This window comes from Macrobrachium nipponense, chromosome 41 (assembly GCF_015104395.2).
Source record: "Macrobrachium nipponense isolate FS-2020 chromosome 41, ASM1510439v2, whole genome shotgun sequence".
Lineage (NCBI taxonomy): Eukaryota > Metazoa > Arthropoda > Malacostraca > Decapoda > Palaemonidae > Macrobrachium > Macrobrachium nipponense.
Genome location: NC_061102.1, coordinates 54,673,859 through 54,692,327, shown reverse-complemented (window position 1 = coordinate 54,692,327; position 18,469 = coordinate 54,673,859). Strand labels below are relative to the sequence as shown.

The 18,469-nt window shown below is 37.4% G+C and overlaps 1 protein-coding gene across 4 annotated transcripts in view; it reads right to left on the bottom strand.

Moving 5' to 3' along the window:
* Positions 1 to 905: 905 nt before the first annotated feature.
* The window catches only part of LOC135212768 (uncharacterized), a 94,334-nt gene continuing 76,770 nt past the window's right edge, over positions 906 to 18,469 (bottom strand). For 3 of the 4 annotated variants that reach the window (XM_064246535.1, XM_064246533.1, XM_064246536.1), the window contains exon 3: positions 906 to 17,275. In XM_064246535.1, the coding sequence (XP_064102605.1) occupies positions 14,774 to 17,263 (2,490 nt within the window). In that variant the 5' untranslated portion in view covers positions 17,264 to 17,275 and the 3' untranslated portion in view covers positions 906 to 14,773. Of the gene's footprint in view, positions 17,276 to 17,922; positions 18,299 to 18,469 lie in introns of all 4 variants that reach the window. The other variant, XM_064246534.1, reaches the window with a different exon arrangement.

Below are 18,469 nucleotides of genomic sequence, written 5' to 3'. Positions count from 1 at the left end.
GGATGCTACAAAGAATTTAAGTAAGCCTACAGTGCACTGCGTAAGCTGCATTGATAGCATATCAGTTTCATAGGAGTTATTCCTCAACACTATTGGCCTATAGATGTCTCCCCGAGGATGTTGCGCAACTAGAACCTCAGAAGTTCAAGTGAAGATGCAATGTGCTACTACCCTCAATAATTCACTCACTTGGTATTTTACTTTTCATAATGTTTGTTATCTATTTATTGATTGATTTATATTTTTTTCCTCTTCCTTCTGTATTTCCTATTATCTTCTGCAACTTCTTTCAAATGAGCACCATATTCTTTGGAAGCTTGAATTTCAAATCATTAGCCCCTGTTAGCTTGTTCCACACATATAGGGTTTCTCTCCTGAATAATAATAATAATAAAAATATCACATAAAAGCTTTGGTATAACCTTTGAACTTGTATGTGTAGGTACATCTGGATATCTCAGACACTAAATACCAATTTTGGTTGACAACCTGACATTTCAAGTTTTGGTGAACTGTAAGTTGGGTTACAACTTGAAAAATAGTCTTGGTTATCTGTATATTGTCTTATTGGTTACTCATCTATTTCTTCTTCCCAGCTTTAACCCATTTCTATATGGGGTCGCCGTTATGAATTATTCCTCTCCATTGATTTCTGTCCTGTGCATCGTTCTCGTCAATACCTTTCCATAACAAATCTTCCCCTACACAATCATGCCATGTCTTTCTAGGTTTTCCCTTCTTCCTTTTACCCTACACTTCCATTTCCATTATATGTCTTCCAACATGATGTTCCTCTCTTCATACAGGTTACTCATCTATTTAGTTTTGGATATTCAGTTCCGTTAGAGTGAACAAAATTCTGAAAAACTGCACCAAAGGAGGAAAAAATGTTATAACTCCTGATCTGATATACAGGTTTTATTCTAATAAAATACTATATGTACAGCAAAGGACAATATGTACTAATCAACGATGCATATTATAAATTACTGTAAATTTGCATATCAAGATACCAATATAATGCAGCATTATGTCTTTTTTAACTCAGAACTATTCAAATGTAAATGAAAACTATTTAATCATTTGGAATTAACTAAAAAACAAATGTACATTATATAAATAAAGTGCTGTAATATAACATAAAATTATAATAAGAGTATTACTAATGTCTTTGGGCAGTACAACCATCACATTTGCAAAATTTCTGAGCAAATTTTTAAGCACTTCACTTAAAACCAATGTTCTTGCAATAACTGGCAACTGACCTGACAGTATTATAGAAAGTCAGTACTACCTTTTATAAAAAGCTTGGGGATCTGTCAGCATAAGAGAACTTGTTTTTAAAACTCAATTGTAAAGGGCCCTTTAATTCTAATTTTGAGTAAATGGTCTGGTTAAAACAAAATAAATGTAAAGAAGTGGGGTATCTTTTTCAAATTCTTAATTGAAACCATTATGATTTTTACCCGATGAAAACAGCAAATCTAGAATATTTGTGTTGCATTCTGGATGGTCTCTGACTTACTTGAGTTCCTAAGTGTGAGGGTTCATGTCTACAGGTGAATATATTTACCCATAATGTTGTTTACAAGTACTGCAACCAATGTAAGGTACTACCTATTAATACACTTTTCTTTTCTGCAGTCTAAAAGAAGCAATTATTTGGAATAAGTCACACTAGTATTTTGTTTAGTGTTCCATCAAGTCATGCTTGCAAAAGAACTTGAATTTGAAAAATCTTGAATCGATGCAACTAATTAAGTTTGACAAAATGAACATACAGATTGTACAGCAGGGTTTATGGTACTTATGTTTTCCTGGAAACTAAGGACTTTATATTTAACAAGAAGCTTCTAATTAGCAAACCAATTACTATAATAGACTTTGTCCAAGTTTAACACTGATAGGGCATGAACATTTTTTAACTAGTTCTCTTGCATGTCATTCATCTATTGAACTTGAATTTTATATAGTCTACTCCAGTTATTATTACATAATTTATAATCATCAATTTCATTATATTAATATTCTTTTCTAAGTTCTGTAAGGTTACAGTTTAGTTAAAAATTGCTGCACTCAAGCAACCACATTTTTTTTTACATGTTCAGGCACTAAAAGTTGGTATCATGAGGGAGACCAACAATTTACATACTGAAATAACCTTGCAAATAATCATTCAACATTATTTTCCATCACAGTCCTTGCTTTAGTGTACTCTTCCTGTCTTTTTTTTCATAGTAAACAGCTGGTAAAGATATTATTTCACATGGTGGAAAATGTGAGTATACTTGTTAAAAGGCCTAAATCTGTTACCTGGTAGTAATTCCAGGTGTCAAGTAAAAATCCACAATGAGGAAAGCTGTATTTTTCAAAATACAAATGGATAAATATGGCTTTGGACCACTGTGCAAACAGTCCAAGGCACCAGTTTTTATTGATTTTTGTATTTTTAAAAATACAGCTATCCTCAGATTCATAATTGTGGATTTTCACTTATTACTTCTGGTCACAGTATAGTCATGCACCATAGATAACTAGGTCTGTCTGCAATCTTGATTTTTTGACAGGTTTGCTTACTCCTACAAGTAACTTGAATAAAAATATACATATTATTATTATTGCTCATTTTCTTCTCCCTCTTTTTTATATATTTCTTGTTTCTCTCCTCTACAAATATCTATATTACTTTGATAGGAATCATTTTAGAATCAAGTTTATAATAGTAGGCAAAAACCTAACAGCCCTAAAATACATCATGCCAAATTGCCACTATCAAACAAATGATTTAAAGCGGGTACTCGAACAAAAAGATGCAATCCACAGAAGGATAACATCTAAAATTCGCAAATAAAATACATATATCAATTATTTCGACCAGACCAATGAGTACAAAACTTATCCTCAACAGACCAACTCAAATGGTTTGTACTTGAAATTCTGATGATACACAAATTTACCAAAATAAATAGGATACAGTGATATCAAAATCTCAAACATGGAAATCAAGCTTGGTATGAAAACAAGAAAAAATGTTAAAAATGTGCAAAAATTAAACTCATTGAATAATGCAAATTCTGTTATTTAAATGTAACTTTTGAAAGAAAAATCATGCTACAATATACAATTACTATTTACAACATAGACTAATAAAATTCGATGAAATTAGCAGGTAAGTATTTGACACAAAATTGTTTACCACATAAGACAATAATAAAAGGACAAACCAAGGGCAATGTGAAAAATAATGTTAAAATTTCACATGTTCTAAATACAAACTTCTTAATTCATTTATAACATACTGCCAAGAACATCGCAGTGTTAGCTGAGAATAGAGTCACCAATAAAAGAACGAATTTTTGGCCTTTCTCTGATGAGCAACATCTAATGAAAGGAGCCCCCTACTTATGATGTTATAACAACTGTACTGTTAACTGTCCCTGTGACTGAAAGACTATCAGAGGGACTAGGAGGATAATAATCTAAGAGAAGGTTTTAAAGGGCATCACAATCATTTAAAAAAATTTTGAGATCTTACAATTGTTATATTCCTTGTGTTACTTATGCTGAAAAGCTTATTAAGTATGAGGCAACCTTCATGAATTAGTTTGTTGCTTTAGGATCAATATACTTGTTGATTAGAGCCAGTAATTTAAAATATATTTAAGAACCTCCAGGGTATCCTGGATGTCACTCACCAAAAGTAATAAAAACAGAGAACATCTGTAATGTGTACATTACTTACTAACAATGGGATGCAGTGTTACCACAAGAATGGATGGTTACCATACCAATGTCCAATATAAACTGATGTGGGTAGAAGTGGAAAAGCTGTAGATAACTAGGTCTATCTTTCTCCATCATTCTTTACCACATCAGAGCAGACCAGTCACAGTATCATTACTATTAAAAATTTGTTTTATTTGAAAACTAGGTCACATTTCTAGATCTGAAAACTGGAGCAAAGTAGTTAATGAAGTTAGACATAAGTAGGAAGATTCAAAAGGGTATAGATAAAAGACAGAACATACATGCATGAAGGAACACTGTAGTGAACCTTTAATATCCTGTGAATAAATACTCAAGGCACAGAGTAAGTGGTGAATCTTATGTCATGGAGGTATGGCATAGCAGTCAGATTTTTGTATCAGGTGCTCACAAACAGATCCATACTGGGTGTGTAAGTTTAGGTAACCTGTGATAATTATTCATGTTTAAGACTCTTGAATAGATATTCAGCTGAGTGTATATGCTTCAGAGACCTATAACTGGTGTTACCAACATGTTAGTGCACCTGTTTCCATCCTTTTGAGTGCAAGTGCACCATGGTACCTTCTTGGCAAGCCTCAATCCCCTTTTAGTATATCCCACTCCTGCCAATATCTCATCGTTATCCTCAACTTAGGACCAAAGGGAGTCCTCCAATGCTATGAAGACTGCTCACAGTCCCTGCAAGTGTTTTTTTCATCAGGGAGACTAAGTGGTAAGGTATACCTGAAATAAGCCATCGGTGTCACGTTCCCACCCAGTTGCATCTAGTTCCTGTTTCATTGTGCCAAGCTACCATTTTGGAGTACAAAAATGGTACTCCAAGCTACTACCTCAGTGTGCTGTTGTACCACATCTCCACTATCTGTTCCAATAACTGATGCTTCTGATCTGTAATTAATGTTAGTGTACCTTCATGGATTCTCATATTTATGTTGCATAAAGATCTGTGATTAGCGCTGGTGTACCTTCATTGATTCTCATTTTTATGTTGCATAAAAAGTACCTGTAATTGAATTTTGGGGTTGAATATTCCTTTGTCAAAGGTTATGATATGACTCTAGTCTTAGCTAATAATGCACCATAACAGGCAGTAACACCATACAAGCATACAACAGGTTTGTATGATACAAGAATACGTACAAGGTTTTTAAAATCCCCATACACAACCAAGCATCATTAAAAGTAATTTGACCTCATCACTCAGTGTAATATTCTCTGATGACTAATACTGTAACTAAGATGTTGAAACAGAGAGAGAGAGAGAGAGAGAGAGAGAGAGAGAGAGAGAGAGAGAGAGAGAGAGAGAGAGAGAGAGAGAGAGCATTCTCCATATCTTAAAAAAGGCAAGTGATCTATTCAGGCCAACAATACTAAATACTAACATATTACTGTACAATATCACATTTTGTAGATCTCGTTGAAATTTCCAGACCAGCAGCAGATCACTGAAAACAGACTCTCCTTCATATAAAAAAAAATCAATTTATAAAACAAAATTTGCACTTTCAGGATAAACCCTTCATTGTTATGCAATCCACATTCATGGTCTTTGAAGGTCCAAGACACTAGTTTTTGTCGAATAAACAAGAAACTCAGAGCCACAGAACATGGGCCATTGGGATTCTCAAGTACCCATTAATCTCCTTCTTCAGTTTTCGAGTTATCTGGAGAAAATGACATGAATGATGGGTTTGTACTGAAAAGCAGACATATAAAAAGTTCTTTCTCTCAGTATTATATGAGCTTATAGGGACAAGGATAAGCTAGGCACCCTAACTCATCTACTTAATAAAAAAAGAAAAGTAGCTGTAGAGGAATACAAGAATGAAACCAAAGACCTTTCAAATGTGAGTACAGTGTTCTAAAATCTGGGAGGCTGCTTCCGACAGCAAATACTGAGCTATACCAACTTTCTTCTGTTGGCTTAACTAAAGACTGGTGTCTGGGACATTCAAATGCCATAAAAATGGGTTGCTTATGAATGATGGGTTGGGAATGAAACCAACCAAGGATTTACAAATAAGAAAGTTAATATAGAGTGGAACAAAAAAATATACAAAATAATTCTTTATGGAAATATATTCTTATAATAAAATTAGATTTTGTATATACTTACCCAGTACATAATTATATCGCTGAGAGTTTCTACTCGACGACAGCCTAAATTCAAATTTGGATCAGTGTAGGTATACAGTGCCATCCCCCTATGGCAATACTCAGAACGACTTAGTTAATCACGTCATTCTGTTTTATGCATAATGTCCATCAGAGGGGAGGAGGGTGGGCTCTGATCATATAATTACTGGGTAAGTATACACAAAATCTAATTTTATAAAAATATCATTTTTGTATATGTGACTTACCCAGTAATTATATCATTGATTCCACACTGAATGGAGGTGGGATCATGGACATAATTCAACTCCAAAGCATTAATTATGTAATGAATTTGAAATAGAAAAGTTGCTAGCATTGGAAAAACACTGCTAGTCATTCCTATCAATTAAGAGAGCTATGCAGATAAATACTCCCTCTGGTTTGTGCTCATCTTAACTCGTAGTGGCGAGGGCAATGCTCATATGACTAGCAAAGTATGATAGGTACCCACCCTTGCCCTGGGTACAGTACCAAAATAAAACAACCAGAAAACACTGACACCTACACTGAAATAACATCATGACCCATCTGCTACGTAGTGGGTGCTCCAGGTACACTGTACCCCCTGGCTCTCCAGGCTCAGCACCTTACTGAAAAAGTGAAGAGATAATAGAAAAACATCCTATGCTTCCTTCTGCGATGTCATGCCAGTCTTTTTTTTAAAGCTTACATAAAAAAGAAAAATATGATAAGCAAAGATTGTTTATGCCTCTGGAAGATCGATAGCAGAATGGGCTGAAAGAGCAACAAATGACTGAAAACTAAGGAGGAAGAGGCTGTTCTTATATCCTTAGCATTGCTCCAAACAAGGCCAAAAGACACTCCACAACACTGTGTGTGTCTCAAACATGAAGCCCATATAAAAAGGAGGACCACACGTTTAGACAGAGGAGGAGACAAGTTCTTACAGTAACTTCCTAGGGTATGTATGGTCCTCTGATTCCTGTTGCAATGAAGGCTGGAAGTCTTTAGCTGTGTAAACAAACAGGAATGTACTGCTTGATGAACTGCTTCTTGTCATTGCGAAGGTTGGTTCAGGGAGTAACTCTTCTGTTTACCCTAGAAGCAGAGCTATCAGGGCAGGCGAAGTCTTCTAACGTTCCCTCCAAAACATGGTTAACAAGTAGTAATTGAACACTTTTATGAATTAAGAGAAAATAGAAGACAAAAAACTGCTGTATTTATCACAACAATCATTCTGAATCATCGCCAAAACTAAAGATTCGAGACTTCTGTTGTACCATGGGGTAAACAGAAAGACAATGCTGAATCTAATGAGACATAACTCTGTCTGAAGATTCTCGCAATGGTAACTGAGAAGCCCAAGATAGGAACCATAAGCAAGAATCTAAAGCCAACCAGAGACATTAAGTCTGTGATGGTTGGGCAGAGAGATTCGAGTTAGGTGTTAACCCTCGACAGACAGAGGATAAACAAATTAGGACAAACAAGATCTCAGTGAGCAGGCATTCACTCGACTCTGTACGCTGAATTGCCTGGTAGTACATTTCGTCTTGGCATGCGTTCATCTTATAGAGCTATCAAGTGCACAACAGACACACTCAAGCAATTGCATGTTAATCGAAACACGAGGGAAGGCAACCCTCTTGTTTAATGATAATACCAACCCTGTGGTGTTGTTGCCTAACAAAACCACTAGACGTCTCAAACTCCCAACCGGAAACTTTTGGGGGGCACGAAAGGCTGTCGTAAGTTTCAACTTATTACAAGCAACTCTGGTTACGATAAGGAACTATTTGTCTCGGTTGCACACTAGGACTAATTACCCGAGTGCATCTATCACTCAGATGGTGCAACTGATAACAGATGCCTGCCGCAAGAATATACAAGAATATTCGTAGGCTACTGGTGATCGAACGCCAGTCTAATTCTTCTTCACTTCAAAAGAGAACAAGAATAAGGACTGGAGGCAGATATCCTTTATTCTCTAATGAAGAGAGCGAACGAGATGCTATCCTGAAGGACGGTTTCTACGGCGATAACAGGACACTGAAGACGACTAGTTCATGCCAAACTGGTTGTTCCCACAAACAAATGAACGTATGTCCAGTGATATCCTAAGATAGAACCAGGAACATAGGCTCTTGAATCCGAACTCTGGGGAGTACACTCCGTAGAGTTTCTATTATTTCCTCATCCATCACAGTGTTACTCAGGAAGTAGGGGGGGAAAAAAAAGAGAGGATTGACCGTTCTAGCCTGCTCTTCTCGGAATTAGCAGGAAGGGCGATGATGCATGCGATCATCAACTTGCAGTGATGATAGCCAAGTACACACTTGGGAAAACATATTCACCTCAGCGAAAAACACTTCCAAAGGGAGAGTATGGGCTCTCACAGATCACATGGAGCCTTCTCTTCCCACAACTGGTTAGAGCACGGGAACGTGAGAGTTGAGTGGCATTGAATGCGCCAAAAGATGGCAAGACCTTGCCACATCTTGCCACCCAAGGTCTCGCCACGCACCTGTCTTCTCCGTGATTGTAAACCTTGCAAACAGGACTATATAGAGCTTACTGCACGACTCAAGTGATGTTCTCACCAAGTCGTAGGACAGGAGCAAACGAAAGATCCTGTAGTATCAATGAAGACGAACAAGGAGACTGTGATTGGGATCCAACAGCTATCACCAAACTACCAACACCTGGTGCCAGGGAAGGCATGGAAGGCTCCGGGCAAGCTGGAGCATGGAGTGTAGCTCCTCAGATGGTGCAGAGCGAATGGACGGAGATTGGTGCTCGACAAAATACACCAGATACTAGAAAGATCTGCGCGCCCAAACCTGGCGTCCATCCAAAACGCCAAAGCAGGATCAGAGCTCTGATCTTTCTCTTCAACGAAAAGGAAGGTGAGTAAGTCCACACATCTGGCGCGAAAGCCTGGGAGAGGACTGGCTATCGAAAGCAAGAGGTCGCTTACGAGATTGAACGCCTAGGCACCATCGTTTCCAATTTAGTGGAGCTTCACACATACGCCGATGCATTTACAACTGTTTCCATGAATTCTAGTTGTCATAGTAATGCAATACTGGTAAAATTGCTCTAATATGTAGTATATATATACTACAAATAGATACGCCAATTTCACTTATTTCCATGGTTTTGTGTAAGTCTTATACACAGTTTGGAGGGTAAACACATACCAATTGGCAACACTGCTAGGCACTAGTACAGGGCACTCAAAATTAAAACTAATCCAGCCGTGTTCAGACAAAACCCATTAATGCATCACAAGACGCCTTTTCAGTGTCTGTCTGCTGATACCTGGGACTAGCCACAGGTTTGACGGAGAGGGCAACTACAACTACTGGGGGCAACCCCCTCAGACTCCCTTCAACTACCAGTATGTCTTCTCCCGGGTGCAGAGGAGCAGGACAGTGACTCTAAGTCTAGGAGTTCCGAGGGGCCAGATGGTCACCTCCTCTAACACACATCCAGACATAGGCCTTTCCAGCGGTCGTCTGTCGATACCTTGGACCGACAAGAGGTTCGACTGAGGGAGCGACTACCTGTATGCAACCCCCGACCTCTCTTGGACCTCCGGTATGTCTTCTCCCTTGTGCAGGGGAGCGGGACAGTGACCTTTGTCTACGAGAATCAAGGGACAAGTAACCACCTCCTCCACTGCACAACACTTCACTGTTACGTTGATAAATTCATGATAATTGAAATCAAATGCTGGCAAAGGCAAGGGATGGAAGCGATAGAGCCAAGCGCAGGAGCAAATGACTTAGATATGAGGGTTAGTAGGAGAGAACTCAGCATTGGAAGGCGTGAAGCAAGAGTCATTAGGCGAGAGGCGAACACTGGGTGTTAGGCAGGCACAGGCGCTCGAAACATTGGGCGTTTGGCAGCCATTGTCGACCAAAATGCTGGGCACTTGGCAGTCACTGGCACCCGAAACACTTGGCACCCAGGGGTGGACACTAGGACAGCTGGTGTTTTGATTAAGCTAGCCTTATGTCAGCAACGGACTCTTGCTCCTAGACAGACAAGAGGCAAGATGCCAACGTCTCTGGAAATCTGTTACTTATTAATTCATGCAAATAATCGATCCATAATCAATTATCTACCCTAAATGAAATTCTGGTATCCAGGCAAGAAGGAAAGCTAAAAATGTATGAATAACATTAGCGTGTCCTATATTCAGTCTTTGTATTTAGATAACACAAAATGACGCTCGGACAGACTAGTGGTGAGATGCCAGAGTCTCTGGAGATCTCAGTTACTTATTACTATAAGAAAATAAGCAAGCAGTAATCGATTATTAACTATACTTTACATGAAATTCTGGCATCTAGGGAAATGAAGGCAAACTAAAAATATGTAAATAGCATTCTTATTTCCTTAAAATCACATACATGTATGTATGTGTACATTTTTGTATAATGTAACAAAACAAATTCCACTCTAATATTGTAAATTACTGTGCTTTTATTCTCTATTAGTGATAAAGGAATAAAATAAGTATTTAAAATTGCAGTAGTGCCTCAGGTTATGAAATTAATCCGTTCTGAAGCGGCTTTCGTAACCTGATTTTTTCGTATCTAGAACCACGTTTTACATGTAAATTGCCTAATTCGTTCTAAGCCCTACAAAAACACCACAGTAAATTTTATAATAAAGTTAAATTGATCAATGAACAATGAAATACAACAATTTGGACCATTCAATACCTAACCTAACCGTGATTACCTGTAAATAGTGTATTAGTGTACAGGGCACAAGAAATACTGTACGTAAATGTACGTACATATGTAGTAAAATGTGGAACCTTACCTTTCGAGTGAGGCGATCTCCAAAAGTGGCTACAGAGGAGGAGGACAAATGGCAGAAAACATGAACACTTAACTTTATGAAACACATTAAAAAATGGCAGAAAACATTAACACTAAACTTTACGAAACACATTATCAAATGGCAGAAAACATTAACACTTCTTGATTATCTCCATCTTCGTCTCCATAGAAAGCATCCTCTTCTTTCTGTGAACTTCAGCAACATTCTTGGGACCCGTGGCTAGTAACGTAAGTAATTAAGTTCACACACAACACGATAAAGTAACTTACAGCACAACGAAAGCAAAATCACTAACACGAATTTATGTTAACAAACGAAATCTATGTGAACGAGAGAATTCCAGGTGTTTACGATAACGCTGCCACAACGAAATGGTGAAGGAATGCCTTTACATAGAGGCATGATGGGACAGTTGCTGACCAATAGGAGAGCAGGATCTTACGGCGGTGACTAGCATCAGGAAGCAATGGGAGAGCGGGAGGATGGTGGCGAGTCTACTGAGTTGGCGGCGCAAGTTTTAAAATTGTTCTCGGCGGCCTAGGCAAATCTCAGTTTACAGTACATACACCCTTTTGAAACCTGAATTATTTTCGTACACAGAAGCAAAAAAATTTTCATCTTTGCTTTCGTAACCTGGATTTTTCATACATAGGGACTTTCGTATGTAGAGGTTCTACTGTATATGAAATAGCATTTCATATATTCAGATATGTATTAAAAATTAACGTAATCAAATACGTTTATGCTCTAAAATAAGATAAATTACAGCGGTACCTCGACATACGAAATTAATCCGTTCTGAGGCGGCCTTCGTAACCTGAGTTTTTCATATCTTGAACTGCATTTTACATGTAAATTGCCTAATTTGTTCTAAGCCCTACAAAAACACCCCAATAAATTATATTTCCAGGCTTACAACACGTTCTAGGGTTACGACGCCGATCCGACAGAAGAAATATGACACCAAAAAGGCAAAATACTGTACATACTTGAGTAATATTCAACTGCATGTAATGTTCAACCCCATTTTCACTGCATATATTAGGACTTTAGCATATGTCCCTTAACAATAAGCCTAGCCTATGTTAGCAGTTGCTACTGTAGCCTAGTCTATGATTCTGACATCTACACCTAAGAAGCTAAAAGCTTAGAATATGCCAATAAAATGTATATAAATAATCAGTATATACTCACTTCAAATAATTATTAATTAATCATTAACTATAATCATTAACTATAATACGTACAAAAACAAACAAAATAAGCTTCCAACCTTTTGTTTACATTCAGCCCTACGAGTACCGAACGATCGCCAAGCAACCACTTTTACCTAGCATTTTCATTATCTCTCTTCAACTACTGAAACTACCAAACAGTATAATTACAATTCATTTCTATTCTTTATTCTATCTTTACCTAATGGAGATACCAAGTTACTGACATCTATAATGAAACATATACGTATATATATAATATTAAAACAGAAGAAGAATTGAAGAAAATATTTGTTGGCTTCGATGATAGCAGTCTGATTTATTTTATATTTTATGATATCTAATTCACAATTTTTTTTATTAAATGTATTGCATGTACTCATTTCAAATAATTATTAAGTAACCATTAACTATAATAAACAAACAAACAAAAAAAAGCTTCCAACCTTTTGTTTGTGTTCACACTATATGAGTAGCGAACGATCGCCAAGCAACCACTTTTACCTAGCACACAGTACAGTACATAATCATACATTTTCATTATCTCTATTCCACTACTGAAACTACCAAACAGTAAAATAACCATTCATTTCTATTCTTTATTCTATCTTTACCTAAAGTATTTTTTTTATTAAATGTATTGCATAAGTTTTTCAATTTACAGCATCCTTTTACCAATAGAACACATACGTAGAGCACATGGGGTAGATGCTAACCAATAGGAGAGCAGGATCTTACGGCGGTGACTAGCATCAGGAACCAATGGGAGAGCGGGAGGATGGTGGCGAGTCTACTCAGTTGGCGGCGCGCGAGTTTTAAAATTGTTTTTGGTGGTCCGGACGAATCTTGGGACTTTACAGCAACAGCCTTTTGTAACCTTAACTATTTTTGTATGTAGAGCCAAAAAAATCTTCGTATTTGCTTTCGTAACTTGGATTTTTCGTAAGTTGGGACTTTTGTATGTCGAGGTACCACTGTATATCAAGTAGTTTTCATATTAAGTCTCAAAATCCAACTCTTAATATAAAAGAATAAAATGGATATTTACAGATAACCAAATACTCAAAAAGAAAACATTAGTAGAATTAGAATTACAGGGAGTCCCGGGTTACGACAGGGGTTCCGTTCTTGAGATGCGTTGTAACCCAAAAATTGTCGTAAGCCGGAACATCGTCAAAAATCATAAGAAAACCTTACTTTTAATGCTTTGGGTGCATTCAAAACTGTGTAAACTGCATTCTTATTGCGTTTTTCATCAAAACAACCTTCAAATATTGATTATTTTGCATTTTTGGTGTCATATTTCATCTGCCAGATCAATGGTGTAGGCGTTGTAACCCTGGAAATAATTTCTGATGAATAAAATTGAAAAGCGCCTTAACCTCGGAACGCCATAAGCTGAGACCGTCGTAACCTAGGGACTGCCTGTATCAGGAATTCAAAGTGATCGAATTCAATAACTGATTACGCACTTATGGTGGCCTTGGTCGTACTAATTGACTCGAGTGGCCTGAGCTCCAGTCCGACATGCGAATTAGAGGGTAAGTTACCGAACGTGAAAGTTCACAACTATATGACACCAGGAAAATACCTCCGTACACCGAGGCCATCCCAGCTCTCTGTAACGTACCAAAGTACTGCCGAAGCAAAACCCCCGGTAGTTAATTGATGCATTTTCAACTTCCACCTTTGTCTCTGCAAAGGAAAGTAATGAGTATTGCAGGCATGGTAAACAAAACAAAACGTGTTGGCCTAATTGCCAACATTTGGCCCAAAAGAAGGTCTTAACATTCACAAATTACCTTTAAGGTAATTATATTTACTGGCGTTTTGCGACTAGTCTATGATTGGTAAACAGATTCCCAAAATCAAAATATCCCCCAATGTAATGATGCAACATTCCTGCAATGTTCAGGAATTACTTTAAAGGTAATCATTAACGGGGGACTTACATGTAGCCTAATCCCGGTAAGCAAATAAATGGAAAAGTTTTTGGATAAAAGAATGGATAACATTCTAGAATTACTTTAAGGTGTTCATACCTTCAGCTTGAGAATAGCCTATACCCAGTGAACAATCACTAGTGTAAAAGGATTGTTCTAAGGTAACTGTTACTGGCATGGTGTCTTGCTAATAGCTCATGGCCAGTAAACAAATTCTAAAAATGAAAGTTTGGCCTAAAGGAATGACATAACATCAAGATTAGTTACTGAAGGCAATACTTAACCGATGACTTACGTTAAGCCCGGTAAGTAAACTGATAGATGCAGAAATAACTGATCTACTTGAATAGTGAGCCATTCAAGACCTATTTATGAGGCAATTATTATTCCCGGAGACTGCAAGTATCCAGCTAGATGTTAATCTAAACAAAATAAACAAAAGATATGAATCGTCCTGCTCGAAGGCTATGAATGCATTCCGGTGGTGGCAACTTCCTGGTATTGCCATAGGGGGACGGCACTGTATACCTACACCGAGTCATTGAAGTGCTACCCGCGAAATTTTAATTTAGGTTGCCGTTGAGTAGAGACTCTCAGCAATATAATTACTACTGGGTAAGTCACATATACAAAAAAGAATGCTTTTGTGTATGCAACACTTACAGTTTTCTGAAAGTCCCTATCTATAATAAGTTTAGTCTAACCATATATGATATGCAAAAGTATAAAAATCTATATGATATTCAGTGAATATATGGCTGATATAAACATGATGTATAAACATGATGTATGTGTACACGGATGAGACTTGAGGTACTATGGAAGGATTACAAACTTGGAAGGGATAGTTCATTTCTGCATCCTATGCTGTCTTTATGGAGGACAAATGCCTCTACTTGCAGCTAAATTGGCATGAACAAGCATCTCAAAGCTATGAACAATAGACCAATCTACAGGGTAAGGAGACTGTTCTAAGAAACGTCTAATTTCCATCATAGCTCGTCGAACTGAACCTTCGCTAAGGAGCTCCGTGGCAGGAAGTACATTTGAGGATTGATGGTTGTCTACCTTGTATGGCTGTAATACACGTTCTGAGGAGGCATAGCCCCACTGAGTTATGGCAGAAGCAGGTACACCATTATGGTCACGGGAATTACTAATAACACCTCGATTCATTCCATTCCCACCAAACATATCACGTGCACTGGAGAGTTCATTTCCATACACATTAGATCCCATAAATTTATTTGCTGTTGGGAGAGATGAAAATTGTTGGTCGGCACCATTGCCCGGTGGAACTCCATGAGGAGCAATGTTATTTGTATTTTCAATAGCTGCTTCATTAGGATGTGTCTGATTTCTAAGAAAACCATCAAAATTGCCTACATTTTCCTGAGTGTGGGAAGGAACCTGAAAGCCAAACATATCTCTAGGGTAGGAGTTATTCACTGGCTGGAGATTTGAAGGGCCTTTGAATACATTTGCACTGGGAGGAACGTTTTGATTTTCCATCACATTCATGTGACCAGCAGCACTGTGAGGGTTCTGATGAAAGTGAAAACGATTTTGTTGCTTGTCTTCTACTACAGGCTGAATACCACTCTGGTTCAAGTTTGTTTGTAACATAGGCTGCTGTTGATCAGTTTCCTTCTGCTGATCAAGTAACCCATGCTTTCTTTTCCAGGTATCAAGCCATGTGGATGTAGGTATGAAATCCACTTTTCCCATATAGTTTGCCAATTCTTTAGCTTTATCTCTAAGTGTTGTACTTGTAAGAGTAATGCTTTGATCTTTCACTTCCTTATACCACCTAAAGAGAGCTTCTTCAACTTCAGATGCTGAGCCTTTTCTCATGCGCTTACGGTCAGCTGAAGGGTCGCCATAGAATGATTTGAGTATTGTTTCTTTGTTTTTCTTAATGATACTTAAGGTAGACTTTGACACATTATATAAATTAACCCACTCCCTTAGTTTTACTTTTGGCTCTGATTCCATCTGATGAATAATCTCAACTTTCTGTCTCAATGACAAGGACGTACGTTTTTCCTTTTCATATGCAGTATTGAAGAGCTGTATATCACCTTCATCATATTCTGAAGGATGGACATTTGCTGTTTCAGTCCCATCATACTGTTTAGGACGGCCACAAGTGACATTATTTCTTTTTTTCCATCGAGCAAACCATCCTTCTGTTGGAACAAAGTCTGGTTTCCCAACAGACGATGCAATAGATTTGGCTTTTTTTCTCAAAATCCCAGCAGTTATTGGTAAATTCTTTTCCTTAACTTTTAGGTACCACAGATACAAGGCATCCTCTATATCAGGAGCCTTACCCTTTTTATTACGCCTCCTTTCCTTATCAGGGCTATTCAAATAATTCTTTACTATAACATCCCTGTTCTTCATCATGTGTAACATGGTCGTCTTTGGAATATCGAAGAGAGAGGCCATATCCCGTAAACTCCATTTCATGGGAAGACTTTCAACAGCTTTAACAATATCAAATTTTTGTCTGAGTGTTAAAGTTTGTCTCTTAATCCCTTTCCCTCTATGCACAACATCATCTGTTTCTTGCAAACTAATCTGAAGCAAGCTGCTTATATCTTGTGTGGTTGGAGAGCAGGAATTGTCGTCATCATCATAGTCCTCATCATCTTCATCCTCCTCCTCCTCCTGTTCAGAATGCTGGTCACTTTCTGCTACCCGATCTTCATCTTTGACAGATGAACTATTACAATTTGTCTTTTCTTCATCTTCATTTTCATTACTTTTTTCATAACCTTCACTTGATGCTTCAGCTGCAAAGGTGATACTGTGTCGCTTTTTCCATCTTTCTAACCAGCCTGTTGTGGGACGGAAATTATAATTCCCTTGAGAAACAGCAAGGTCTCTGGCTTTTTCAAACAAAACAATATTTGAGAGAGGTAGCTTTTGTTTCTTGGCATTTTTATACCACTTAAAAAGCGCTCGCTCTACGTGAGGAGCTTTCCCAGGCCTCAGTCTCTTCCTCCTTCCATTTAAATTCCGTTTATAGGCTTCAATTATTCTATCCCTAGCACGAAGTATGTTGAAGAGTGTGTTTCGAGTAATGCAAAAATGAGCTGCCATGTCACGATGAGACATCTTACCTGGTAATTTATCCATTTTCTCAATTTCAGTGAGGATCTCGACTTTGCGCTTCCAAGTAATTTCTGTACGACGTTTGGGCTCCACATTTTTCTGCGACTGCATTAGTAATTGTACTTCTTCTTCAATGGAGCATTCATCAGAAAGATTTAAAACGACAGCCTCATCCTCCATTACACCATCTTTGGAGCTCTCTGAGCCTGCGGCACAGTCATCTTTGGTGTGGTCACCTTCCATTATTTTTAACTTCTGAAATTGAAATATAAAATCCATTTCATTTCCATAAAAATATACGTAATAAAAGAATACAGAATCTTCTAAAAGCTAACAAAAGGATACAAAATGCTTTTAAAAGCTTTGTCTAATGAATGGCAAATGCCTATCAAAAATACTACAGCTTCCACTTATTAAATTTTCTTCTTCAATGTTTTGCTTCTACAAGGTGTTGGCAATCATGGATCCTTGATCATTTTTATTTCTTTCTGTTACAAAAAACTAATGTACCAGTTTACGAAGAAAAAATCTGAAATTCTGCACTATAAAATGAATTGCACATAAACAAATGTCATTTCAGAAACTTTATTCTTATCAAAATCAGCATATGCAAATGAGAAACTTACAAAGCCTTGGCTAGCTAATCTTTCTAAAAGATGCCCACCAGAGGGATAGAGATTAATGCATTCCAGGTTAATTGATGCGTCTTTAAAAAAAAATTTTTTTGCTGAGGCTACTGAGATATTTGAGGCTTATGGTCACATTTTCTTGATCTGCAGAGTTAAGTCAAAGGTTGAGTTTTTAATCCTAGGGATTGATGGCCCTAACTTTATTTATGTAGTTGTAACATCCCATATGCACAAGGTATGGCTGTATACATTGTGTCAAAATGACATACTTACTTATTGTTAAAAAAATCTGGAGTGTAGTTGCCATGAAGTTCTTTTTTTTTTTAATTTTCAGTAAGGTCTACAATGTTTATGTATTTGCTGTTTACCATAATCCAAATATCAACGATTCTATATATGACCATCTCTTCGAAAGGATTAGTATGGCTCAGTCACAGGATTCAAAAGCTTCATTTATTATTTGTGGAGACTGTAATGCAAAACACAGCGAGTGGTTAAAATCAATTTCCACAGATCAGCCATGCTAATCTGTTCTTGAGTTCAGTGCATCCTCTGATGTTGTTCAGCTAACTGAGAAACCCACGCCTATTTCTGGTTATAGATTAGACCTCATGTTCACAGATGTTCCAGCTAATACCAAGTCCAAGGTCTGTGAATATATAAGCACTTCTGATCACTGTGCCATTGAGATGGACATATTTGTAAATTAGCATATTCCTAATGCCACCACTGCAAAAAATGTCTGGCTGAAATCTAGAGGCAACTGGGATCACATTATTGAAACTTGTAAGGCACTTAATATTTCCAATGCTATATCAGA